This window comes from Corapipo altera, unplaced genomic scaffold (assembly GCF_003945725.1).
Source record: "Corapipo altera isolate COAL_440 unplaced genomic scaffold, ASM394572v1 23, whole genome shotgun sequence".
Classification (NCBI taxonomy): Eukaryota; Metazoa; Chordata; class Aves; order Passeriformes; family Pipridae; genus Corapipo; species Corapipo altera.
In genome coordinates this window covers 5015132-5042842 of record NW_020884878.1, presented here as the reverse complement: position 1 = coordinate 5042842, position 27711 = coordinate 5015132, and the positions used below count along the sequence as shown (strand labels likewise).

Here is a 27711-nt window from a genome sequence, read left to right as displayed (position 1 = left end):
TCCCTCTACTTCATATTGTGTAGTTTTTCACCCTTGTGTGTTCCCTCCAGACAAAATATTCTGATTCATGAAGTGTAGTAGAATCTTTGACTTCTGCATGCAGAGCCTGAAGAGAGGCCTGCCTTTTCCATTTAAATTCTTTGGAAGTGGTCAAGCTGACTCCTGCTCTTTGGCTGTCAGAAAGAATTGGTGGAGTGTGTAAAGTGACAAACTTCAATGAAAAAATTTTGCTGGAAGATGTAATTCAGTGCCTTCCATGTGTAATGTGATCCATATTAAGAATTGTATACTTTGATGTAAAGTCTTGCATTCTTACAAAAGAACTGAAATACCTATTGAGGTAAATCTGCCATTAACTATTAAAGCAGACACATTAAGTGAGGTTGTTATAGTGCATAAACATGTTACTTATAAATCCATCCAAAGAAATACTTGGCCTTAAAAATTTAAGGTAGAAAGACCAAGATTTGAATCCCTTATTATATTTGTATATAAAAAAGAACAGCGATTATCTGTAATTGGCATTTTTGTAAATTGATCTTGCAACCCATTGCAGAACAAATAAAAATCTTTGTGGTACTTAAGTTAAGAGAATGTTCTTAGTGTGAGGAAGCATCTTTTCTTACTCTAACCCATATGCTTCAAAAAGACTTTTGGGCACATAAGCCCACTTCCAGATGTGAAATGAAAGCAGTAAATTTCACTATTAATGAGAGCTGCTCTTGTTTTTTAAGTGTCAGACTGTCAGAGGGACATTGTAGCTGACAACTACAAAGTACAGGAGATGGTGATAATGAGGAGGTGTAAGCAAAAGTAATAAGGTGATTCTCATTCTGAATGACATAAAAATTGTCAATTAAACTTTGCCATAAAAATCTCCTGGTTTTTTTTTGGTTTCTTTGTTTACTTTGGATTTAGGAATTTTTTTTTTTTATCCTGAACTTATGTTTTAAAGGTGTTTTGTTAATCATGCAGTCAGTGTTTAACTTGGGAGTTTGATGTTCTTATTTCAGTTTTGAAGTACCCAAAAGCTCATCTGCTTCCTCCTAATGTACTGATTAGGTTTACTTTAGAGTTATACTCTCTACCTACCAACTTCATCTTGCCTTTGTTCTTTGGATGATTATCACTACTATAGTATTGCTGGTTTCAGACTGTAAGAATAATTAGCCTTTTTACTCATCTAGTACTTCCAGTTGGAATTTAGACTTCAATTTAATCAATCCTGTAAAGCTGAAATCTGTTTTTAAAAGTGTGAACAATATATGCGATGTAGTTTGAAACAGAAATACTCGGTTAGATTTTGATCTTCTGATCACTTGGTAGCAAGGCATTTTGCCATTTCCAAGGATAATTTTAATTACTGTTCACTCCAGTTGTTACAGGTAAAGGCTGTCAAGACAGGTATCTTAAACTTATCAATAATAGTCTCTGTACTTAGACCGAGAGGGAAAATGTGTAAATTGAACCACAGTTTATTTTAAAGGTGGATTCTTTCAGCTGCCTCACTGCATTAGGGAAAGCAGAGAAAATTCCACTTGGATTATATATATACACACACACACAGATATGTTCTAAAAAATACTTGTGAAACTGAATTTACCCAGGACAGTTGGATTTTAGTTCCTTAAAGCATGAACAGAATTTTGTCTGGAGGTTAGGTGAAGACTTCTTTCTTCTTGCACTTTTTTTCCAGGGAAAATTCCCGACAGAAGTTAAAGCTGAAATGAATGCACCTTGCTCTGTTCCTTGCTTCTCTTTTGTTTATTTTTTTTTTATTATTATTTTTATTTTTGTGTTAATGTCAGCTGGAAAAAATAATTTTTTTTTTGGTTGACAAAATGTAATACTAAAGCTATCCCTTCTTAAAGGTGTTTTACATTTTATACAAATGCTATCTTAAGGAATGCACAGCATCTGTCATGCTCATCTGTCAGTCCCATATCAGTGATGTAGGTGAAGCTGTATAAAGATGTCGGTTCTGGTATTTACAAGGGCCTGCACTCTGTTCTTAAGGGCTGTCCAAATACTCACCCTGGACTCCAAAGCTTTTGAATGTGACCTAGAAATACTGTAAACATAAGTGTTCAAAATTGAAAACTGTTGAATTTTTCCCAACAGTTTCATTCAGTTTTTCTCTCTCCGTTTCTGACAGGCCTAGATGCCTTTTGTGATTCTTATACTGTCTCCTGCATGACGGGCGTGCACCATCTTCAAGCTTTAACTTCTCTCTTCAGTACTGACTGCTGTGTTTTAGCAAACCCCTTAAGATTCTTGTCAGAGCTACACTTCCCTGTAAACTGGCCATTCCTTCAGTGCTGGTGTCTTTTTTGGTTTTCTATTTCTGTACATGTGTAGCTTTGCCAGATATGTATCTAGTCATACAAAATGTTATTACAACCATTTGCTGTGTAATACATTAGTAAAAAAAAAAAACCCAGACAAGTAACAATGACCTTTATAAGTAGCTGCTCACTATGGAATAAAGGTAGTTAAAAGTATCACACAAGGTATTATTGAAATGGCATGATGGTGATCTTTACAGGAGAAAAACCAAACCCGTAAAAGTAAGGCATGTTCTCCAAGTGCTTTAAAATGTATTTAGAGACCTATTATATGGTTAACATCAATATGGAACTCTGGATGTCTTCACTTATGATTATTCTAAAGTAGCATTGCTGTTTAGTCTTTGTGTGAGATTTTGGCAATTATGCTTTTCTCTACTAATCTTGGTGTTCAGTGATTTGTGTATTTGTCTTTCTAACTTCTAATAAACTCACTCCAACTCAGGTGTCTGTCTTTGCTTAGTAGTGCTTTTTTCTTTCACAACTCTTCTTTCATAATCACCTATGTTTTCTATGAAGTAGGAAGTGGTCACTTCTAATCTTACTAAACTGTTGGGGTCTTTATAAGAGTAAAACATTTAAAAATAGAATTGTGGTAAGTTGGAAGTTTCTCTAGGTCAGCACAGCAGTGTAAAACATGAATGCAATATATGAAAAATTAATTTCATTGTGTTTTACGTTTTCTTTGGTGGAAAGTTAAAACGAAGCACCAGAATTTGACCATGGGTGTTTCTGATCAGTAATATATTTTGTTTAGGGATTTTAGGATTAATTAAACATGTTTGCAAGTAATGTAGATGTTTAGAAAGAACAAAACAGTTTTTCTCTTTGATGGAATGCTTTTGCTCGGGGCTCTGTACTCTGTTAACCACGGTGTGCTCATGTGAAATGGTGACATGGTGGTGGTGAATTGTTGGACTACTGTGGTGGGGTTTTATTCATTATTATGAATCATGGCTTGGGCATGTCTTCACCTTTACGTTTTGGAAGGAACCCTTTTGTTTTGGTAAAGTCGTAGCTATATGGTGTTACGTGTTTAGGTAATTGATGTAAGTATATATTAATAGCAGTTAAAATACAATAATTCATCAATGAAACGTTCTGGAGCCATGTCAGGGGGAGGGCTGTTGCAGTTTCACATGTGTTCAATTTCTTTCAGGATGGCACTGGATCTCTAAAGCGCAGTGGTTCCTTTAGCAAGCTTCGTGCTTCCCTTAGACGCAGCAGTGAGAAGCTGGTTAGGAAGCTGAAGGGAGGAAATTCCCGGGACAGTGAACCAAAGAACCCAGGGTAACTATCTGTTCTTAGCTGTGCTGGTGTGTCCTCAATCTGTGCCCCCACTGTAGCCTAGCATAGTACCTAGGGCAGTGTTTTCTTCCCTGCTTAGCACCTGCGTATCATACGGAGTTATATCTCAAAGAAAAATAAAATAGGAAATTATTTCTTAAAATTTTCATTGTAAGTTCTGTAACATCTGAGGAATTATATCTGCTTTTAAGACTTAACTCAGTTTTAGCAATATTTTTTTCCTTTTTACTGCTTTAGCTACTTGAAGATTAGAAAAACATCGTAGAATTATTGATAAGTGTTAGTTGTCTGAAACATTATCCTTTTCACACAGCAGTGGAGAATATTATATGTTACTGAGTTTTACAGTAAAGCCTGAATACTGTAAACCCACAACTAACATTCTTGATATTTTCTTGATATTCTTGATACAGCTTTATATATTCCTGTGGGTATAAAGAGAATTACCAACTTGAGCCCTTCTCGGTTTCTGTTTTTGGAAAACTCAGATGTCAGAGAGCAGAGAAAAATGTTGAAAAACTTGAACCTAATTGTGCATCCCATTAATATTTTGGCCTCAGTGAAGTCAGTGGTAAAAATTCAAATTTTAATGAGTCTGACTGCTCACTCTTTCCTATTTACTATATGATTATGGATTTGGAAATGTCTAATATTTCTAATAAATCCATAAGATCATTCCTCTTGACTGCTGCAGAGAAATGTTAAAATACAGCTACTGTTTTTCATAATGGCACTTGTGAGTGTTCACCCTCACCCCCAACATAATTGCAGTCAGTTTTGCAGGGTTTTTTGCCCTTGCTGTGGAAAACTGGAACTCATTTAGTTGACAGGAAACTCTGTGACAGTGTGAACTTATGCTGAAAACAGTCATATTGGAGAACTTGGAGCAGCTGACTCTGGGGAGTGTAGTAGATGATGATGATGATGTAACTTGAGACAGTGACCTGGAGGCAGGTTCTCAGTGTTTCTGTAAGTGCTCCAGTGAAGTTTTGCCTTATTGTTTTTATGTGGCTGTAAAGCCTTGTGTACAGCTGCAGTACATGTAGAATTAGCTTCCTCACATCTCTGTTTCAAATTCAGCCTGATTTTTTAGAATTATTACTTAAAATTTCACTGCCAGAGACTTGATGTTGCAGGCACTGAATGGAATTCAAGATCAAAAATCCCTTTTCATTTATTGATACATTACTAAGAACTACCTCTGAGATGATAAATTTGGAATAAGCTGTGAAAAGCATTGGATTAGAAGAAGGAAATGTGTAAATGTAAAATCCTTTGGGGAAAATGAACAAAGGGAAACCAAAATAGAATAAAAGGGATTTCCTTCTTTTCTTCAGTATTAACATTTTTATATGTTTGATTTCTGTTTCTGTTCAGTTCTGTCGAGAGTTCCTACATTATAGTTCAGATATATTCTTTTATAAATAGATGCATATATCCATAGCTAATTTTGCATTTTCTCCTCGTTTTTGTGAAACGTGGAAAGGTTTTCAGTTCCATAAAAACCAGGAGTTTTGTTCCTTGTTCTCTGTAGTATTTGTAGCTGACTCTTTCTGCAGGTAAAGTAACCCTGTGATTATAGGTGTAGAAAATTATGGTTATGTATAACTGAAGACATTTGGCTTTGCAGTGTCCTGCAGGAACTCACTTGCCTTGTTACTGTTTGCACTTCAGTTGTGTTACCTGACCCATGTAAAAGTCATCTACCAACATTAACATTAATCACATTGTGGGGTCTGTAGCACCAGATGAGATTTCCTCAAATAAAGGCAGAAATGTGAAACAAACTTGAAAGCAGAGCAATATCTTTCCTGCTTTCCCTTTATGATAAAATATTCTTGTTTTTTACATGTCACCATAGTGATAATAAAGGATAATTTACTCTTAAAACTTCAAGTATTGCACTGACCGGCTTTTATGTAGATAGTCACTTTGAGTATGTAAGACAATAAATATTATAATTTCTGTTCCTGTAATAAATAGACTTTTAAAATCCTAATTTATATTAGCTGGTTTTAATATCAAATGCAAAGATTCCTGGTATTAAACACCAGCTTTGTAGATCATGAAGCATAGCTGTACATATTGATATTCCAAGGAATCATTTTGATTTCATTTTCTGAAGAAACTTCAGTAAATAAATTAAATTTTTTTTCTGCTTCTGAGTTTAACAGAAGAGATATTCAGTTTTTATAATGCAGACCTTTGGGTTTTAGTGTGTTTGATAGCTGAATATTACAGTACTGACATAGCACACGCATAAATAATTTTTGCTGTAAAGTCAGCCACTCTGGGTAGAAGAGTTATGTGCCTCCCTCCTTACCGGTGCATTCCCTGCCTGTGTCTCTAGGAAGACTTTGTTTTGAAGTTGATTTACACCTCTTGTTCATACTCTGCTTCTGTAAATAGGAATTGATAGTGCTGGTGTGATTCTGACTGAGAAGTGTTTGAATAGCAATGCACTAATATAACAGGATGAAAGAAAGACTTAGTTTTCATGCTGTTGATTGATACAGAATGTTGAAGAGAATAAAGTGGAAAACTCATCAGGGAAATTTTCTTTGCAATCATTCAAAAGCCTTTTTGACAAAAAACAAATATCTTAAAACTGTCCTTTGAAACATGCAATACCTGAAGCAAGATATCAGTTCTTTATCATATTTCAAAATTCAGTTCTGTAATAATTTAACTTTGCTTAATCAGTGTTATTTTTTCACTTTGAAAATTTTGACCATACAGCAGAACAGTCAAGATTTTTAATTTAAAAGGGCAAACCAAGCTTTCATTATTGCTATTACTTATGCACCAAGAAAACAACTGCACGCTTTTTATACAGGTGTGTTTGTAACGTGGAGGGAATTAAAGGTGCATTTGCTAGACTAAATTCTTAGTATGTTATTTTAAACAAACCCAAACAAATAATCAACCCAAAAGCAAACCAGTATCTCTGGTGTGAATAATTTTTTTTGATTGGCACTTTAGCAAGAACCTAAAATATGGGTGTAAATTATTACTGATGGATTTTCTGTTTCCCTGGAATGTTTTCCATAAACCTTTATGCTCTTTTGGAGAATTTTCTGTAACATTTTGTTTGTTTTACAGATTAACTTCCTTTGACTTCCACATATAACCTCTGTTGTACCTGTTTCCTTGAATAAATGAGAGGTGTACACCATGCATGAGTCCTTGCTTTGTTGTTGCTAACACTCATGTCAAATATTTTAAATTGTGTGCTTCTGGCTTTCGAAACATTCAGATTTAACTAGGAAAAACCAGTCAGCCTGTGCTGTGTGGCAGCTGTTGTCTGTGTTAGTGTTTTGGTTCATTGTCCTGCTGAGCTTTTGCTTTATGAAAGCATTTAAAACTTGTGCTCGACTTTGACTGTTAGTGGTCCTGCTTCAGTAGTAAGAAAAAGTTGTTAATATCTAACGTGATCTGTATGGATAAACCTTTCCATGTTACTGGGAGACACTGGAAACTTTGCACAGGCCAGTTGTCTCAAGCTGTGGTAGCACTGCAGGGTTAGGGCTCGTCCTGTGAATTGTTCATCAAATACGTATTCAAAGCTTTCATTTAGGAGTTAATGAACTAGTTAAAGAGTTAGTGAAAAATTGGAGCAAATGCAGAACATCCTGAGTCATGGACAGACACTGGGATAAAGGACATCAGACATTCCTGTTGTGGTCACCACCACCACCGTAGGAATCTTAAGGCTGATGTTGAATTTCATTACATACACATCAAAATATTTTTGTTAAATTTTGTTTTATGTTTGAGAAATGTAGGTAAATTATTAATCCTCATCTCAAACAGCAGCAGATATTGCAGTTAATGCAGTGATATTTTGACTGTCAGTAGCTCCTGTGTAGGTGATTGATTTTTTCCCTCATCTGTTGGTTTCAGTACCATATTCCAGGGTGCTTTTTACCTCTGCTTGGAGTGTTGTAAAGCCAAAAGCACAGCCAAAGTTAACAGCAGAAACCATCTTGTTTCTCTTCACTTAAAAATATTTAAAATAAAACATTTAAAAATGCTTTTGAAAATTGATTCTGAAGATGAGGCAGAAAACTAACTTTTGTTGTAGCTTTTCTAGGGTAAATGCTGCCTATATGACAGACATACTTATGTTTCACATTTTTTTTCCTAAACTGTCTGAATGTTTTGATGCTTTTGAAAGAAGCCACATAGAATTGAAACTGAGAATTATTAATTTAAAAATCAATGCTAAGTTAATGTATTAATTTGATATGGTTTAAAAATTGACATTTTTATCTTGAGTTAAAATTAAATTAGTGGCCTGAAATGTTTAAGCTCTAAAGAGCTTGTACTTTTTTGGGTTGACGTGTAATTGAGAGCCAAATATAAACATATTTGAAGTTCTGTAGTTACCTTAAAGAGTGTCCCTCAGATCAGTTCTGGGGCATTGTTCCCACTCCCTTAACTGTGCATTGCTTGTTGTTGTACTTGTGTTTTTAGAGCTGTTAGTTTTCAGCCATTCTGATCGGTTTATCCTTGCATGTTCACTGTCCTGGTTGCAGCATGAAGCGTGCCAGTTCTCTGAATGTTCTTAACATGGGTGGCAAGGCTACTGAAGATCATTTTCAAGTAAGAAGCCCTACAATACTCTTACAGAAATAAATATCGTTAGTAGGGTTTGGGATAAAAGAGTGTGATAATAAAACAACAAACTTACAGTGATTGTAAGATCCTACTTCAGTAAGATGTTTGAAGCACATGCTTAAGGCATCATTGTGTGACTTCTGTGAGTTATGCTTAAATTTAAGTAAGAGCTCAAGTCCATCCAGTAAGGAGCATTGGGTTTTATGATACCAAGCACTCTCTGGCTTTGGACTTCCTGTTACAGTGGATATGAAACTTGAATATTATGTTCTTGTAAAAGCAACTTAAAAATGCAAGAACTGTTAAAGCCCAGATCAGTATTTTTAAAATTCAGCCCCTTTATTGCAAAGAGCCCAATTATCTTATTTGTTGTCAGGTTCCCGTAAACATGACTTCAGATGTTTCTGAAGTTGGACAGGAGCAGTCTGACAAGTTTGTCTGATCTGTGTTGAGCTTCTGCTAATACAAGACCTTATTTTGCTTAATTGTACATGGTGTACCCAAGTGCTACTACTCCCCACTGCCTGTTTTTACCTAACAAATTACTGTTTCTTGGATTGTCAAACGAGTGAGTGATGTTCTGCCTTCTAAACACTGCTGTGCATTTTACTAACACAGTAACTGCAACTAATTTAGGAAGATAAAACTGCTTCTGTACTAACAAAGCTGTAGGTGAGGATCTTCAGCACCGTGTATCCTGAAGTAGGAAAGCCAAAATTGTGTGGCTCTCATTTTTGGTGTAAAGGTGTCATAACTGTACTATCTCTAAGGAATGTACTGCAGAGTTTTCTGTGGTTGGAATTGTATGCAAAACCTTGCTTAGGGTGAGCTTCAGCCAGAAAAAATGCAGGGTAAAGCACAATTCTCTGCAGCAACAGCGCCAGTGTTTCAAAGTGCCATGCCCTAGATGCCCCTAAACTGGATCCTTAGTGTGTATTTAATTGGTGTGACTTCCAGGCGAGGAGTTTATTGTCTGTGTGTACACTGTGATGTTATAATGCTTGTGAACTTCTGTGGTATCCCCATCGTAGACACTCATGGCAATTCCCATAAATGGACCCTCGCATTTCTGGTAAGGCTTGGGTCAGGATTGGAAAGGTGTGTGTATAGACTGTACAGTATTGCTAGTGGAAAATTGGGGAAAACCATGTTTATTAGAATATGGAAAATCAACCCCCTCCCCACCATCAACAAGAGCAGTTCCCAGTAGTTCCTTATATTTGTTTGTTCCTGTTTGTTAAAACTAGTAATTTTGTTTGTTTTCTTGAACCATCTGAACATTTGCTTAATGTATTTGTTTGTTTTTTTCCCCTTCACACAGGAACGAAATAATTGTCTGACAGACTCGAGAGCTCTGAGTGTCAGTCATACAGATTTGGCGCATTGAGATTTTGGACAGAAGCTAGTTAATATTCCTGTGTGAATAAAGAAGCACTGAGACCTTCAAAGCTTTGGTTCCTCATCCTTGTGTATAGGATGTACCTAGTTTGTAGACGTTGTTGTTTTTTTTTTTCAATGGACTGCTGTTTTTACTTTTTAAATAGGGACGGTTTTAAACACAGCATTAGTGTTTTCTTTAAAGGAAAACTATAGATATGTATTGCTCATTGCACTGCTCCCACTCATGCTACTTACATTGATTTCTTTAATAGATCTGAATATTACAGCAGCCAAAAAAAAAAAGTGACAATACAAACACACTCAAAGCCTACCAAAATGCAGCGGTGTTTGAAAATGCAGGCAAAGCTAAGGGTGTGTCTGGAAATACATACAGTGCTGGAATGAGAAAAGGATAAATTCATGTGCGTTGCTGTATAAATTCCAGTTGAGCATTCTATAGTGAGAGGGACTTGCCCTCCACTGATCCTTGTAATGAGAGAAGCCTTGGCTGGCAAAACAGCACTTAGACACGACTGACTGAACCACTAGACTGAGCTGTTAAATTTTACAGAAGCAATGGCTGGGGCTGTGTTACGTGTGAATAGCAACACCTGTGACCATAACTTTGCTAATGTAAGTCTTAGGGCACAATAGTCAATGGAGATAGGATGGGTTTTGTCCATCAGGAGGAAAGGAAAAGACCTTTACCTTGTGTGGTGGAAGAATATTCAAGTTTTGGACTGCAACTGTCCCAGAGCAGCTGCTGCTGCTCTCAGGGGAACACTGAGCCTCAGGTTGACTTTCTCGCTTGTCCACTGGAATTCACAATCCCATTCTCTGTTTGCTGAAAGTGCCCCAGCGTTTCCTTATGCTGATCCCAAATCCTGCCTTTCTCCATAATAGCTGGTGACAGCAGAAGCAGGCAGCTACACGCTGGGATGTTAATACACTGTGGAGTAGCTGCTCTGCAAATGACCACTCAAATCTTAAGGGCCTCCATGGAAGCACCAGATGGCCAAAAGTGATGGCAAATGACCCATGTGACCACATATCCACATTAAATCCACTTAGGTTAATATATATATATACACATATATATATATATGCTGTCTGTATACAGGACTGCTGCTGGAATTAAGTATGTATGTTTTAAGGATTTTATAGACATTAGGATTTCCTTTTGCTTTTCTGTAAAGCTTGTAATTTTGTGAAAATTCTTCGTGTGAAGTTGGATAAGGAAGTAAAAAAAAAAAACCCTACTGGTTTGCATACAAATGTATTTGTGGTCATAGTTGTGAGCTGGAAAATGCTGAACAAATTTGACTTTGGGAAAAGCTGGAATATTCAAGGTCAGCGGTAACTGAAGGAGGTAAAATATAGGAAGATGCGCAAGTTTTAGTATTTGAAGAGGCTGTGAAAAGTCATTAGAATTAGCACTTAGTAGAAGTATTTGACTGGGTTTGCACCTGGTTTAAAGTTGGTTACAGTAACTGATGCAAAAAGGTGTCTGTGTAATGCACTTAACTATGTTTACCACGAGGTATCGTCTGAGCATCTCTTTGAAGAAAGCTGCGTGTGGTGCACCTGCTGTAGAGACAGTTTAGGAAGGGTGAGATACGATGCTGCTAATAATTGTGTAGAGGTTTTAGCACAGAGTAGTGCAATTCATTAGTGAACTCGAGCAGGAACAGGTTGTCGCTCGGTTATCTTAATAGTAGATACTCATATAATGTTGACTCTTGAGTTTTAATCTTTTTATTAAGAGCTTTTTATATTAAAAAAAATATGTAATATATATACTTTTACTTTCCCCTCCCTAAAGCAAAACATGTTCTGTAGAAATTGGCAGATGGACTCTCTGCCTTGTCCATTGGCAAATAGACTCTGCACAAAGGCAGACTGAGCTGGCTTTGCAAAAAGAACTGTAGGTAAGGCTGCCAGGCCAGGGGTGCCCCTCTCTGGCCAGGAGGCAGCAGGAGAGCCCTGCCCCAGCCTTGTGCCCTGAGACACTCACTGCAAACACCCCTTGGAGACCCTTTCAAACCAGCACGGTGCTCCTGCTGCAGGAGCAGCTCCATGGGCTGTGTTCCACTTGGGAGAGAGACCCTCACAGAAATCTGGCTTCAAAAAAACCCTCACAAAACTATTTAGACACGGAACTGATTCAGTAATAAGGAATTACTTAAACTGAACAATGTGTTTCCCACATTCATCTTTCAGTTTTGAAGAAAAATGATTTTTTGCAACCTCCCAAAAAAAACCCCAACCCAGTGTAAATAGCCATAAACTGTAACCATGCCAAATTACAGTGTACAGTAAGTTTCAAAGTGCAACACGATGGTGTGTTGATGCTGATAGCAGGGGAACTTTCTTGTTCAGGATGTTGCTGTTGGTGGCATTACTAATACCATGCTTTTAAATGTTTTAATCCTTTGTATAGAACTTTAAAGTGTGATGGAAGGTTAAGTTGTTGAGCTACTGTTTATTAAACAATTCTCACATTTAAAAGGTTTTTATTTTTTCAGAGAAGAAACAAATTACAAGACTTCTTTAATCCATAAATCCCCAAGAATGGTAGCCAAGTCCTTACTGTTAGGAGCCAGTGAGCTGTTTGCAGTTTGAGAAGAACTTGTAAAGTAGAAAAACCAAGTTAAAATCAACATTCCCTGAGTTTGAATTGTGAATGAGTAACTGTCAGGACATGGTTTGTGTACATTTATATTTCAGATGGGCTTCTCAGTTCTATTTTTCCAAGATTTTCTTTCTGTGTTTCCTCTATTCCAGTTGTAGCTAAGTCTGCATAAAGAATACATCCAGAACATCCAATTGTGTAATTCCTGGGTGTCTTCAGCACAAATCAACAGCTCTGATGAAACAGAAAACTAGAAAAGACTTTATGAAGTGACAGACATCTTGTTAGGAAAACTGCAGCCTTGGTAAACAGTTGTGGTTTTAATCTGGCATTTTTGTCCTTGACCGGAATTTCAAGGGTGAACTTATGAAAAACATGAGAACTCCAGGTTAGGCCAGTTCCTCTGGATTGTCTGTGAACAGTGGTGAATCCCAGGGTGTACAGCAGGATGTGGAATGAATCATACATGGAATTGTAACTGTCAGAAAGGTGCTTGTTGCCCTTCTGTCTCTGGTTGTGTGCCAGTCTTTACCACTATTGGCAATATTTGGTCTTGAGTTTAGATCTTACTAAGTATTCTTGTAAAATGTACCTGTTTCATTATTTGCTCCTCTTCTGGAGGAATAACAAACATATTGTTGTGATATTTGTGATGGTGATTGCAGTACTGCAGTGATAAAACAGCACTTGCAAAACACAAAAACAGTTGGACATGTTGTCTACAGTTTGTACATGACAAATAAATGACACCCCATCCCCCCAAGTCCTCCTAAATGGTCGTAAATTAAAATGGTTTGAGCTTGAGAAGTATCTTTGCTTAAATTATACCATCTGAATCCAGAAATTTTGCAAGTAGTGTGTTTCACTTGTACATATTTAGTAAAAGGGCTGTGCACTGCTGCTTTGACAGTGTGTTTACAGTATGTGGTGAGTTAAGTTACTTTTGTTGTGCAGGTCATGTATTGTGTCTGAAGGCTGCTAAGAGAATTGCATTTTTGGTCATGTTAGTCTGTACTGAGAGAATAAATGTTCAAAGATGTGCTGCTGTGAAGTTTCATTGTTACCGACTTAGAGAAGTACACACTGGCTTTTAGTTCTTTTGTAAATAGTTAGAACTGAGGGAAATCTTGGAACAACTGCACTGGATTATTCCCCTCCCCACGGCCCCAACTGTTCACAAACCCAAAACCCAGCAAAAGCAAAACTAGAAGAGTGTTTGTAATGTCAGTGTATCCTTATTGAGGAGATCACCCCCATATATGACTTTCATATTTGATTTAAAAAAGATAAATAAACCTTCCAAGATTGGCTTTCAGATGCTGCATTTGATCTGAGTAGTTACTGCTCCTCACAGCTATGGATGAAATCCCACTGAGAGTTCACCTGCCTGTCTTACCCCATAAAACTGTGTTGAAAATACACTTCCACAAATGTTATCTGTAACACAGTAGCAAATCACTGTGATTTGAAGAAACTTGTAATGAAATTGTTTAGAGTGTTTTACTACATCTGTTTTGTTAATAGGTCAGTTGTGTAAATTCTTTACCAAGTACAAATGAATTTGATTCTCTTTTCCAAAGCAACGAACATAGAATATGATCTTTCTGCTGAAAAATGCCTCTTCAAATACATCACAGATCCGTAGTTTAATTTGAAATGTTTAAAAGTTTTTCAAATGGCATTTAATGTTTCTTTTCAAAGTGTAGAGAAATATTTAAATGTAGTCTTGCAGGATAAAGACTTAATACATTCTAGAATGTAAACCATCTTTGTAAAAAGTACTTCAGTTTTTCTTGTATAGAAACAAATCTCAGTTGTGAAACCCAAAGATGAATAAAGCTGTATAAAGGGAAGGTTCTTAAATTGCATTTATTAAACTTCTGTTTCTTACAACCCTTTTCACAGAAGGGTTCAAAGCAGGCAGGTGCTTTGTTCAGTTCCCATGGGGGTTTGCAGCCCCAAAGCTGCACTTGTGTCAGATGACATTCCAGGCTGGATGGGGGTGGGACTGAGGGACGGGGCAGGATCTGGAGATGAACATTCAGCCACTACAGGTGACCAGCTGATGGCTGTGAGCTGAAGGGGTCAGTTGGATTTGAGAGGTTCAGGGTTTGTGTGTGATGATGAGCCAGAAGACAAACTGTAATTGTTCTGACTCAGCTGGAGAGTTAAGAACCAACACGGGCAGTGATTGACAGGAAGACTTACTCAGGCAAAATGTTACTTCATTTTCAGGGTAAAAGTGTTTTTCACCAGATAAACTGGGACTTTGATTACAGACTCATCTATGACTTTTAATGCTTATGGCTCATTCCTTGCAGAAGAATGATCAAAATATTACAGACTGATCCTTAAGGTGTGTATGTATCAGGCTGATCCATGTTCAGAACACAGTGAAGCCAACTCCTGGGATTGGAGCCTGAGTTTGGTGAGGCTCCTCTGTAATGAATGTCCAGGTAGGAGTTGGACTGACTCACAATAATCAGCTACATCTCTCTGGCTTTTTTTTTTTCCAGTCAGTAGTAGAATGAGCATTATATTGGGTACTGTTCCAGTCCCAGATACACAGGCCAGGGACAGAAGAGGAAAAACTGGAGTGTTACCTATGCTGCAGTAGTTGATCTTCATTGAATTGTTAGCAAGGAGGCACAGAAGGGAGGGATTTGAAGAGGTAGCCATGACACTGAGCTGTGGCACTCTCACTTTTTCTTTAGAGTACACAAAGGCTTCTAAAGTTCATGGTTGTATTTTATTAAAAAACGCCATCAAGCACAGTCGTTTCCAAATACAGAGAATTAAGACGCTTTAGAAAAGCAATTTAGAGAAAACTTGTGCTGTTTGCACAAGGTCCCCTGAGATACCTGAAGGGGTTGCAGAAGCACTGAAAGCAACTCATCCTTTCTGCTTGCTCAGTTTCCTTCCTTCAGCTTCAAGCTGTGATTGTTCCTGTTCTCTGGAACTTCCCAAGGCAGTCACACGGGGTCTCTTTTCCTTGAGTGATAGTTGTCCCCTGAGAAGTCTTTTGCCAAGGATTTCCAGCTAAGCCAGCGTACAGCCAGACAGAATTCCTCCTTTCTGCTGCCCAGCTGCGTGCTTCCATGTGAAAGGATGGCTGCCTTTATCCTGAAAGAGGATGACTGGGAAAAGGTAGAGGAGGTCTCTGTTTCACTAATATAGTGTACCCTGGCCAAAAGACAGACCTGAGCTTTGTAACCACAGAACAAGGGGATGGGGGCTGTGGTTCAGTATTTTTCAAATGAAAGAGGCTAAAGAGGCTTTTGCTGTGAAGGGAGTGGGACAGGAAAGCAAGAAAAGAGTGGAAATAAAGTATTAGAAAAAATTGTAGAAGTGCTATGAAGCTGAACATGCCCATCTAGTACAAAGGCAGTACAATTTTAAATCTTACAGTAAGGTGTTAAAATCAAGTACATTTTTGGTATTGTATTTCTTAAAATCCAAATATTAATAAAAAGTGGTTTTAAAACAGGACAGCTGCTTTGTGACAAGGCTGCCTTGTGTTATTTCAAAGAACAGCTATCCTTAATGGCAGCGTGAGGCCCAGAACCACTAGCAGGCAACATTAACTGATTGAAGTTGAGTCCCTTTGGGTCTGGAAGCAGGGTACACAACTGCAGTAAATGCTGGTTCTAGATTAGTATGTTATTAAAATAAAACTAGACATCAGGTGTCCCCCAACATGGGGGTTGCCACATCCCACTTCACTGTGCAGCCTCCAGCTGCCCACAGCTTCCCTCCTCCAGAACACTTCTCTCACCAGGACAAGATGAATATTCAAGTGTAAAAGCATCTTTCACAATGCAGACAAGGCTAAATGTAGTCATACCATTGTTCACATACTTGACCATCCACTTCTCTCATCTAGGAGGAATTGCATTTTACTAGTAATTCTTCCTGAATCATAGTTCCGATACCTTTTTTTGAGCAGAATACTTCACTATGCAAAGGAGTTATTTTATCCCTTTTACACCTTCCAACTGTACTGTATAGTAGCAAGAGGATGGAGGGAGATGAGGAGCAAAAACTACCCTTAAAGTCCTCACACTTCCAGTGCAGTGTGATGCCACTCCAGATGCTTGTCCAGGCAGGGATATCCGGCTGGCCATCAGTCTCATCAGCAGCTGATTTGCCCAGGTTATTCCAAGTGCTGGAACAACTCTGTTACCCACTACCCTGTAAAGACAGTATTACACATTTCTGCACACACCAATTTCATGTGAAATATCTTCACTTCTGTTGTACAAAAACTGCACTGGAAGAAATGATCTACTGTTTCTCTATTTGACACTGTTTACCAAATTGAAAACCATAGTCTTTGAAGACAGAGGTGACAGGGTGTTCTCACAAAATTACATGCTAGGTTCTCTCTATGGCAAGGTAACGGCTGGAAGGGCTTCTCTGCAGAACAACTGTCATTCTTCCAAATACAGCTATGGGGAATACCTGCCTCTGGATGGGCCCCCTCTTGTGACAGGAAAAACCACTAGAGAAAAATGATTGAACTGTAAGTCTTTGAAGTGTGTAACTGTTGGCCCTGGATTCCATTTCAGGGTATATTTAGAAATGCTGGGTAAATATAACACTGCATACATACTACTTTCAACCCAAAGTTTAAAATGATTTTTTTTTTTCATGGAGAAAGTGCAATTTCTCCAGTAAAAGAATTACAAGATAACCAGGGAAAAAATAATAATTCAGTCTTATCCATGTTCTGTGTCAGTTTCTGAATCTGGTGGTCATAGAGGACTCCTCACAAACAGCCATTTATGTAGCACTCAGCTTATGTAGTAAATCAAGGTTAAAGTCAGGATTCAACCAACAAATATGTACCTTTGAATCCTGTTAATATCCTGGTTTCAAAAGATAAAATGTTGGGTTTTTTTCTGAACCCACTAAGAAAGCCAACTGCCAAGGTTTGGTTGCTGTAGTTTTTAAGCAGATAGAAAATGCATTCAGTTGTATCAGAGATGAGATGCAAAAATACTCCAGTGTAAGCAAGGACACCAGCCATTAACTCCAGGGAAGTTTTCCTGCTAACTTGCTGATGAGGAGTTATGATCTAAGTGAAGATGACAGCTTCTCCCCTTTTATAGCACATGAGTTAGTGCTGATGTCCAGCAAACACAGCATTGCTGGGTAAATGCCCTACTGCCCTTCACACGCTCTCCTAGTTTATATTGGAGTTACAAAAACTACAGTGTTTAAATGCTGCTGTGTTTGACATTGTTACCCTCTGCTGGGGATGACTCACCTACAACTGCACTGAGCAGCTTCCAACTCGCTCACTGCATCTGTCACCTAAAGCAGAAAAACAACATTTGCAGATGACCTGTGCTTGTGTATTTGTGTTTAGTGAGCAGGAGGGCAGGGAAGGGAACAAAGACAAGAAAATCCAAGTTATCGGATCATACATGAAACCAAGTTAGAAACCCCTTATTCTTTCAAGGCAAACTAAAAGGGAGGTGTGAATTACAAGCTGAGTTTACAGTGCCAGAACTATTTAGCTAGCTACAGCCTATTTGAATTAAACTACTTTTAGATGCTTTGTTTGTTTAAAAAAAAAAAAAAAAGAAAAGAAAACACAAACAAAACCCCTCACACTCACAAAACTGTTCCAGTGCTGTAGCTGGAGATAAAAAGTACTGAGGCCCAAATCTCAAAAAAATGTCCTGTTCTCAATGATTTCATTGACCTTTGAATTTCCCATCAGTGACCTGTCTGCACATTTACCTACCCCTTTCTGAGGCCATATTCCAATTGTGAGTGCTTCACCTCCAGCATTCACATGCTCCTTCAATTTGTGAGTGGACTAAGAGCAGTGTCTTGCCTTGTTTTCTTAAAATAATATTTTTTGACCAGTATCACTGCGGCCTTTTTTTGTTCAGCTCATGTCAGTGCATGCATTCTCGTGCTTTAGTAATCCCAGCAGTCACACAAAAATGCTGAGCTCCACAGAAATGCAGCAAAGTCCCTGGTGTTTCACTGTCTCCTGGAATATAACTGTGCCTGCAGAATTCCCAGAGCAATCCTGCTGGCAGTGGCATTTGAAGCCAGTGTTAAGAAAAAACTCTAGTTATTTTGTTTTGATCTTTTGTGCAGTTGCTATACATACCTATTTTTGTTAGCTTTAGTGGGCAACTTTTGAGAATGTTAGCTTAAGTAAAAGCTTAGATGATGTTCTTAAATTTTGAATAGAAAATTAACTAGTTTAAAGTACATCAGTTTAAGGAAGCTTCAGTTTCCATCAGTCATTAATACTCAGTTGAGAGTGGTAAATACACCACCATGAAACTGGCACACAGAGAGTGCACCGTCATCCTCCAGCCATTTATTAAATGGTCCCTGTAGAATAAGCAGCAATTTTGATGCCATACCTGATTAATGCACATTATTGGAGTCCTGAATCTTGTGCTTAAACTGTGAAGCTGTGCTCCAAAGGTCTGCAAATACCGAGCCTTCATGACGGACTCCGAAGCCCCGAACTCGCAGCGGAACAAGGCGGCGATGGAGTCGATGACCACCAGCCTCACCATCCCCCTCGCCAGCAGCAGGGAAAGCCTCGTCGTGATGCACTTGTGGAAGGTGTCCTGCCACACACACAGCCAGCAGTGAAACAGGGCAAAGAACTCCACTTGTCACACCAAGAGAGGAACTACAGGTATCGTCACTGCAACACGAGCTGAAGGAATTCCTAATCACGAAGGGAACTTGTGGATCTTTAAGTCTCACTAGTAACAATTTTTTTTGCAAACATCTTGTGGCTTTACTTAAATAAAAAATGAGAAGACCAAACTGCACCAAACCCAACAGTTACTGGCAGCTCTGCCTTTTTAATTCTTTTACTGATATTTCAAAATCTTAAGGGTGCAATACTACAATCCTAAGCACAGAAACTGCATCTACACACAGCAACAATGAATTGTAATAATCTGTCATGCTGGAATTACCAGTGAGTGTAGTGTTTTACTTTTAAAGGTATTTTAGAGAGATTTACATACTACTAAAGGACAATTCTCTCCTTTTTACAAAAACATACTCTGTAGCTTCCAGAAACTACCATTAGAACTTCAATTAATATCTCTAATGAAAGGGACATGGAAGAGGTGGCTCAGCTGCTGCCTGGACCACACAGTGAATAAGTCTCAAGCAAGATGATCTTACACTTGCAAACTACAATTAAAAAACCCAATAACTGGAATGATTCCACAGCTGCTACTTCAAGCCTTAGAGAAAACAGAACTTCTGACATTCTATCAATAAAGAGCATACTCATGGCTACTTCGGAAAAGGCACAGAAATGGGTTTACAAGGCAAGAATACAGCACTGAGGTTCATTTATCTCCCCCTCCAGTTCCACTCTGACACTTTACAGGTAGAGGGGCAAGAGAGCTGCACTGCTGTGGTGATTCTTTGCCATTACCCATTCCAGGCACCCCTTTTTGTATCCTTTCCTCCCATCTGCAGTTTAACTACTGTGGTGTTATACTGCAGGATAGTCAGTACACACAGCAACTTTTGCATATACACTTATATCCTGTCTGCAAACTCAATGAAGGTCTCCCCAGTACCTGCAGTAGAACTAGTAGCAGTAAGTCTACTACATTTCAATAAACATAATGACTTACAAAATCTACTGCATGACTCATTCTAAAGAAATATTAATACTTATTTTTCAGTATATTTCATAGTAAAACTCCAGTAGTTCTTTAACAGCAAATTGCAGATTAAGTAGTATTTATTCATTACAGATCTTAGTTTACTCTCAGCCTTTTGAAAGGTCTCCTATATAAAAAAACACCCCGTGGTTACTGGATTACAGTGTAATAATTATGCATCCTTATTTTGTGCTACTACTTACTAGGTCTGCTGCATGCTCGACAAAAATACTGTTTCCAAATTTGATCTTCTGTATGATTTCAGCTGGAACATCTGCACGCAGCTTATGTTGTTGGCCTATGAGTTGCTGCAAACGTTTACTTGGGAATGCATCTTCTGTGCAAATGTAGACAGCTCCTGCAGCCAAGGAAACCACCTGTGATTACAGCAGGGCTCTTACGCAGTTTTCTTGGTAGCACAAAAATAAAATAAGACATTCTGCACTCAAAAGCTACACATATGTACCTGGAAGTTCATGTTACTTTGTTTGCAACCATATTGAATTGAGGATGAACAAAAACCTCAGTCCTGTGACTTTCCTGCTTTTGTCAGGTTTTGCCTTTGTTTTTGGTGCCTGCTGAAACAACTGGATTTTGTCCCCTCCACTGAGTGACACTCCTTGTACACAGCTGTGGAATACCCAACCACCTACTCTGGGTGATCAGAAGTATCATATTTATCCAGCCTACAAATAAGAGTGACACTGTGTGGTCTGCCTGTTTCAGTTAGAAATCCAAAACACAGCACCAGACCATGAAGAAAATCACCTATCCCAGCCAAACCCAGTACAACTAGTACTTTGATTCATTTCACTCACTGTTTTCCAGATTCTAGGTTTTAAATCTACACATGGAGGGGTACTGATTGCCACAATTTCTAAGCCAGTTAAAGAGGACCCCTCATTCCAATTAACTCTTCCTGAAAATGGTAATTAGATTAAAAAAACATTATACTTCAATCACGTTACTGTGAGTGATGTCTAAATATTTTCACTGTGGTTTCTAGTTAACAAGTAATGCAGAGAAAATTAACCATACATATCAAAGATATTGGGGAAAAGAAAACAAAAATACATGCAGTATTTTCCTTACAAAAAATTGTTACTGTTATGGCAGAACTAATCAGAGTTAACAGCTAAGACTTAGAGGGCTACATCCAAGGATTAAGCCCACTCACTGAAGTGGCTGGAGCTGCCAACACAGCTTGGCAGATGATGTGTTTGGCAATATGAGACATCCTGAACATTTCCACCCCAACGGTGCATCCCTACACTGGCTCTCCAGGAGGTGCAGGGTCCCATTTCCAGATGCAACTTTCAAATCCTTTACACAGTCCACTGAAAAAAACATGAAACTATATCCAATAGTGGAAACAGAAAGATCTCAGGACTAGATCAAGTAAAAATTCGTGGTTATCATATCAATAAAAATGTTTTGCTGATAGACACCTGTATAAGACAGGGTATTGAATCCTGATAATTTTCTATATGAGACAAAGATGAGTCTAAGCCCAATTTATTTTAGAACTAAAATTGCATCTTCATCTTAACTTTCCCCAAACTCACTGTAAATTCACATGTGAACACCCTTCACGTGTGAAATGTCAAAGGAATTTTAAAGTTCAAGTGAACACAGTTATTCAAGTAATTTTTTTATCTAAACATTTGTAAAAAAAAAAAATCTAATTCTTCCTTATTTCCCACCTCAGTTTAGTTTTGTAGAGCTACAAGATACTGGGAAACTACTAAATCAATATTGAATACCAATGCCTAATTATGAGGCAAAAGCACTTAAAAGGCCCACATCTTTACAGATAAGTGAGTTCTCAAGACCCAAATAAAAAGAGGAGATTTGTACAACACAAACAGAAAAGCCTGTGGCATCGTGCTATTTGCAGATTGTTAGGAAGCTGCAAGTTAAGAGTTAGGGTAGTTATCACTTTTGAGAAATAAGCTGACAGAGACTCTTAAGGAGTCAGTCAGTGATCACCTAAACATCTTTCCTCCACAAAAACCAGACAGGTATCAGCTATTTCATCAAATCTATCTCATCAAATCTGTTATTCAGGCCAATGAACGTGCTATGGTGGTTGTTGACAAAAAGCACCCCCCAAAAAATCAATCAAACAAAAATAAAAACCACTAAAACCCCATCCCCCAAAAAGGACAAGTTTTGATTCCTATGAACATAATTTTTCATGCACTAAGCCAACTCATTACCAAGAATCAGTAGCAAGCATGGTTTTCTGATTCAGAATTCTAATATGAATATTAATTTGTCCCATTATATTCACATATTACTTATGAATATGGGCATATAAAATTAATTCAGCCGATATGCAACTGAACACAACTGACATTCCTGGAATGGCAGAAAGATATCCTGGAGGCAAAGGATGCCTTTGTTTACTTTCAGGATTTCTTTGCTGCCAACCTCCTAGCACTGAGAATTATAAACAAGAATAGCACTAAGTCAAATGAAGTAAATGCAGAATAAATCCATATTGTTTAAAGACACGTATTTCAACATCACCACTTAAGAAAAGGGAAGTTTCTAAGCAGTAAAAAAATACAACCCACTAGCACTCAGATCAATCCTATGCTGGTAGTGCTAGAGCTGTGTAAGAGTTTCTAAGCAGTGTTGTTCTCCTCAAGTTTCCTAAAGGATAAAACTCCTCGTATTTAACATAAGCTTTAATTTTTGTATTTCCCATCAGAGACTCAACACAACCCTTTATTTACAGACTGCAAAGACATCAAGTTTCATTTTCTAAGTGCTTTGCAAAGAGCAAAAGCACTTTTTGCTGCTATGACTGCGTGCAGCCTAACAGATGGCAAGATACCCCACTGTGAATAAAGAACAACTAGAATTAGGATTCCACCTCTTCTTTAGCTCTCCAACTTCAGCAACAGGGTATTTCCACCTTCTATACCTTCAAGTTCTGTCCTCTGAGCCCTCCAAAACAATCTGGTTCTCCATTCTATCCTATCTTCCAGGAAACACTCGGGAGCAGGTAGATGGGGAACACAGACATGATAAAGCAAATGTAACAGCACTGAGTGTCTGGGGCATAAAAACCAGGATCATCTTCAAACACAAATAATGAAAAGACTTGCCATCCTGCAGCCCTACAAGCAAGACTGTAGTCTGGTACAAGAGACCAGAGTGCCATTAGGATGTTGGGCACCTTCTTCTGTACCTCGTTCTGGTTTGTTCCTTTATTTCAACATAAACAGGGAGAAGTGCTGGAGCAGGAATAAAAACATATTTGCATCCTATTTGCAGCAGTTAGCAGCACCACACAAAGGAATCAAACAAAATATACTTGCTTGTGATTAATGATATAACTTAGCCAGGGGCTAATTATGGCCCTTTAAGCAAGACCTTAATTTCTACATTCCATGATTTTTCCACATGGGTGGATATAGTTTAAGAAATTATTAAGTTTCCCCACAACAAAACACTGAGTTGCCAAATAAAGCCAGTGCTGCATGGAAGGCACAGAGAAAGTCACAGAGAAAACACACCCAAGGCAGACTACCAGGACACCAAACTCTCAGATGTGACACAAGTTTCCTCCCTTTCTGAGGCACCATAGAGTAGTAAAAAAAATAAATAAAATAAATTAGGAGTTAGATCAGTGTGATAGAAGAGGAAAAAAATATACTCAAAGAATAAACCTGTATATTTAGAATTCTGCTTAAAGACATCACTTTGGCAGATTGAGGTAAATCACAGCTACAAAACAATGCTGCCTTCCTTCAATTACATTTCCATCAATTTTACTCTGTAAATCACTATTATCATTGTTTATCAAACAAAATATTCTATTGAAATTTCAAAACCCCAACTAGGGAATATATACCATGTACCCAAGATGTTTGTGGAAAATTACCTGTCCAGCTGTTTTGTCGGGGTTGTTACCTGAGGATTCAGTGGGTACCCATGACAGCAATACTTTTCTTATATTGTTTGAGTGTGTTTAGTTTAACCCAGAGTGGCAGGCAGGCAAACAACAGCCAACAGTAATTTTGAATTAAATTATCCTGTGCTGCAGGACATGTGCACAGCATGCTCTACTCTCTGTAAAGCTGCATTACTCACTAACCAACTTATTACTGAGGTTAGACATGCACTGAACATGTGCATCTACTTCAATGATGTTCTTAAAGACAGTATATTCCTCCAAATGGCAAATTAATCAGTATTTACATTTCAGCACTTACCAGACTCTAATCCACCATATTTGTAAGGATACTGCACACACAGGCACAGCTGTAAACTAATCTGAGTCTTCCCAGCAGAACTTTCCCCAGCAAGCTCTGTGATTCCCACTAAAGGAATGCCACCTTTTAACAAGTTATCCAGCACTGAACATCCCAGGCTCAGCTTCTGGTGTTGGGAGGTGAGATGATCATTATCTTGGTAGAGCTGAAGTGCTGCAGTGTTTGGGATTTTTTTTAATGATTAAAAAAAAAAAAAGAAAGAAAGAAAAAAAAGAGTTTCATTTATTATCTTTCTAACAGAAGCTGTCTACAAGGTTTATATCTACAAGAGATGCTTTCTTTGTTGATGGAGAATTTTCCTAATTCAGGATGGTCTTCTCCAGTTTCCTTTCCCCACAAAGCAACTACTGAATGTCTGTTCAAAAACTGGTAATTTACACTGAGCCCTTTTCCTCCTCTCAAACTTTTTTCCCTTTCTTTGCCTCCAAGGTGTCTCTATGGAAAGCTACACTCTGGGAAAAACATTGACAGCAAGGTTCAAGCCCAGCAATTATGGAAATGGAAAGCTACAGCAGAGTATAAAACAGCACAGCAGGCACCTGGCCAAGGCCTAAAGACATATGCAATCACAAGAAAATAAATCTTAAGTACAGAGCTGTCATGAAGCATTTGTACAAGAGGAACTATTATGTCCTGCTTGATTTGGAATGAGGTGTTTTTACCAAATCAGTTTATGCAGCTTTTAATATATAAGTTTTGCAACTAGTCATAGTCCAAAAGGAAAATGGTGAGCAAGAAAGAGCTTGTGAAAGAAAAAGGAAATATCTTGTTCCTCTAATTAAGTTTTTCATACTGGAGAACCATTTTGTCTTGTTTCAAGCAGGCTTGATCCTGAAGAATGACATCCATCTATTTCTATCTACTCCCAGGTCTCCAGGGAGCTGCCTCTAGGATACTCAAATAATTCACTACAGCGAAATAAAAACACTTGCATTTTCATTTTTAAACCACATTACTGTGCCAGTGAGGAGCCAGAACCATGTTTTCTCCCAGTGACAGTTATTTTAAGTTTTAAGTAGAACACCTTTTTTGTATTGACTACATTACCTGTGACCATGCTGTTCCTCCTCAGTGTGAGAGAGACTGTTTTCAGCAGGCACTGTATGTCTGCACTGGAGAGCTTCATCAATCTTTGCAAGTCTGCTCCAGAAAGGTTTAAAATCTCTTTTACTGATTTGATGTCAGCTGAAATCAGAAGAACTTTTATAAATACTTTTGGCTGGATGACAGTCTTAACACAGGAAAGTCTTCCCAATTTCTGCCACTCGTTTGCCTAAAGTTTATCTACACTGCATTCTTCTAAGGTGGGCAGGCAACACTCACCTGGAATGTATCAACACATGCTACAAAATTGTTTGGAAAATTATTACTGGAGCATGGGCAAACGGCCTCACTTCTAATTACTCAAAAATTTGTTTATTAAATACTTAATTATAGTTCTGAAGTGTCAGTGTCCATCTACAGGCTTACACCCACAGACAGACAGTTAGACAAAGGAAGACACTGCAGTAGCAGATCTGTTAGTGAGACTTTGGCAAATTAAGTTACCTTTCTTCAAGGCAGCAACTGTTCTAGGGTTCAAGTCAAATTGGTCCCAGTCCATTTCCTGACACTGCACAGGGACGAGCAGAGCATCACACAATTATCTGTGATTAAAGCAGCTTTTATTGCAGACACATGCAAGACAAAAATAAGCATAAATCAGTATCAAAAGTTTCTACAACCTTTTCTTTTTTATCTTAGAGAAGTAACAATTATTCTGGGATTATTATATTATGGGAATTATTTTGTATAATAATTATTATATATATTGATATAACTATTATTCTATTATGGGAATACTGTGGCCAGCAGGTTGAGGGAGGTGACCCTCCCCCTCTACTCAGCCCTAGTGAGGCCACATCTGGAGTACTGTTTCCAGTTCTGGGCTCTTCAGTACAAGAAAGACAAGGAGCTCCTGGAAAGGGCCCAGCAGAGGCCACAAGGAGGATTAGGGGTCTGGAGCATCTCTCTTACCAGGAGAGACTGTGGGAGCTGGGCCCCTTCAGGCACGCAAATATCTCAAAGGTGGGTGTCAGAGGATGGTGCCAGACCCTTTTGAGTGGTGCCCAGTGACAGGATGAGGAGCAATGGCCATAAACTAAAACACAAGAAGTTCCACCTCAGCATGAGGAAGAACTTCTTTACATTCAGGGTGGCAGAGCAGTGGAACAGGCTGCCCAGGGAGGTTGTGGAGTCTCCCTCTCTGGAGACATCCCAGAGCCACCTGGACATGCTCCTGTGTAACCTGCTCAAGGTGACCCTGTCTTGGCAGGAGTTGGACATTGGAGTTGGATGATTTCCAGAGGTCCTTTCCAACCCTAATGATTCTGTGATTCAACCCACTGGCAGAAGTCTTTTCAGATGGCTGTTTACATATATCCTACTAAAGAGTTCAACTAATAATCCTGCAGTTAAGAATTACTGGTAATTTTAATTGCCTGTGCTTCTGGACAGTGCTTTTGCTCTGAAGCTTGCAAATACACTGGACAGTCATTTCTACCCTGACACTCTTCACGTGAGCTTTTCATTCTCAAATAGAAAAAAAAATCTCACACGTGCAATTTGGGATGACCCATGACTACTCATGCCTTGGACAGTCAAATACGCATTTATTACCTAAAAGCAAATTTAATATTAAAACGTTAAAATCTGTTTGTTTCTTTTAACAACATTAAACAGTTCTTTTAATACTTTGGCCTAAAACACAATACTCTGGGTGCCTAGAGGAGTACTGTGAGGTTCTCAGTATTATTCTGATAATGTTTACGAGGGACAGCGGCAGACACTCCCTCATAACTCCCAGGAGTCATGTGAGAATATATGACTTTATGAACAATCCCTTTTCCAACATGGGGAGGAGAAGCTGTGATGGATGCTGATGGCAGACCAAATACAAGAGAAGAAACAGTTACTTTGAAGCAATACCTATTTAAAGTAACATTCTGACAAAGGTTAGAAGCCGAGACTTACTGGAGTCAACCATGATTAAGACGACCCTTGACTGAGGGGCTCCAAAACATTGCGCACGCTCCGCTCACACTGATGAGGCACCAGGGAGAAGGGAACACCGGGAGCGGGTCACGGGGCAGCCGGGGGTGTCCCACGGGCCCGGCACCAGGCGGGGGGAGCGGAGCGCAGACACACCGCGGAAGAGCAGACAGACGGACACGAGGACCGACCGCACCGCCTCCCCGCCCTCACTCGTCACGAACCCCCGCAGCCAATCAGCGAGCAGCTCGCCCGCCGCGGGCCAATCAAAACTCCTCCGAGCGGCCGCCCCGGCGGGACAGTCAATGGCAGGGCGCCGGTCGTCACCGCCCCGCGGAGCAGAACCGTGCCCGGAGCCCCGGGCTGGCGCTGCCGCACCGGCCGCGGGCCCTCGGCGGAGCCACGGGAGCCGAGCCTGCCTGCCCGCCCGCTCGGGG

General features: G+C 38.9%; 2 protein-coding genes across 8 annotated transcripts in view; one reads left to right on the top strand and one right to left on the bottom strand.

The window, feature by feature from the left end:
- Window positions 1–14138, top strand: part of KLC1 (kinesin light chain 1) — a 48680-nt gene extending 34542 nt beyond the window's left edge. For 3 of the 7 annotated variants that reach the window (XM_027637941.1, XM_027637942.1, XM_027637940.1), the window contains exons 14-16: window positions 3505–3635; window positions 8192–8258; window positions 9595–14138. In XM_027637941.1, coding sequence (XP_027493742.1) covers window positions 3505–3635; window positions 8192–8258; window positions 9595–9660 — 264 coding nt within the window. In that variant the 3' untranslated portion in view covers window positions 9661–14138. Of the gene's footprint in view, window positions 1–2155; window positions 2790–3504; window positions 3636–8191; window positions 8259–9594 lie in introns of those variants that run through there. The other 4 variants (XM_027637947.1, XM_027637946.1, XM_027637945.1 and 1 more) reach the window with 2 other exon arrangements.
- An 880-nt stretch (window positions 14139–15018) lies between these two features.
- XRCC3 (X-ray repair cross complementing 3) lies at window positions 15019–27542 on the bottom strand. Its single transcript, XM_027637948.1, has 8 exons — window positions 27257–27542; window positions 25793–25905; window positions 25292–25429; window positions 24185–24397; window positions 20162–20316; window positions 18678–18890; window positions 17555–17601; window positions 15019–16476 (listed from the first exon to the last, which is right to left on the bottom strand). Exons 2-8 carry the CDS (start codon window positions 25845–25847, stop codon window positions 16254–16256), a joined length of 1044 nt encoding a protein of 347 aa, XP_027493749.1. The 5' UTR covers window positions 25848–25905; window positions 27257–27542; the 3' UTR covers window positions 15019–16253.
- Window positions 27543–27711: the final 169 nt, after the last annotated feature.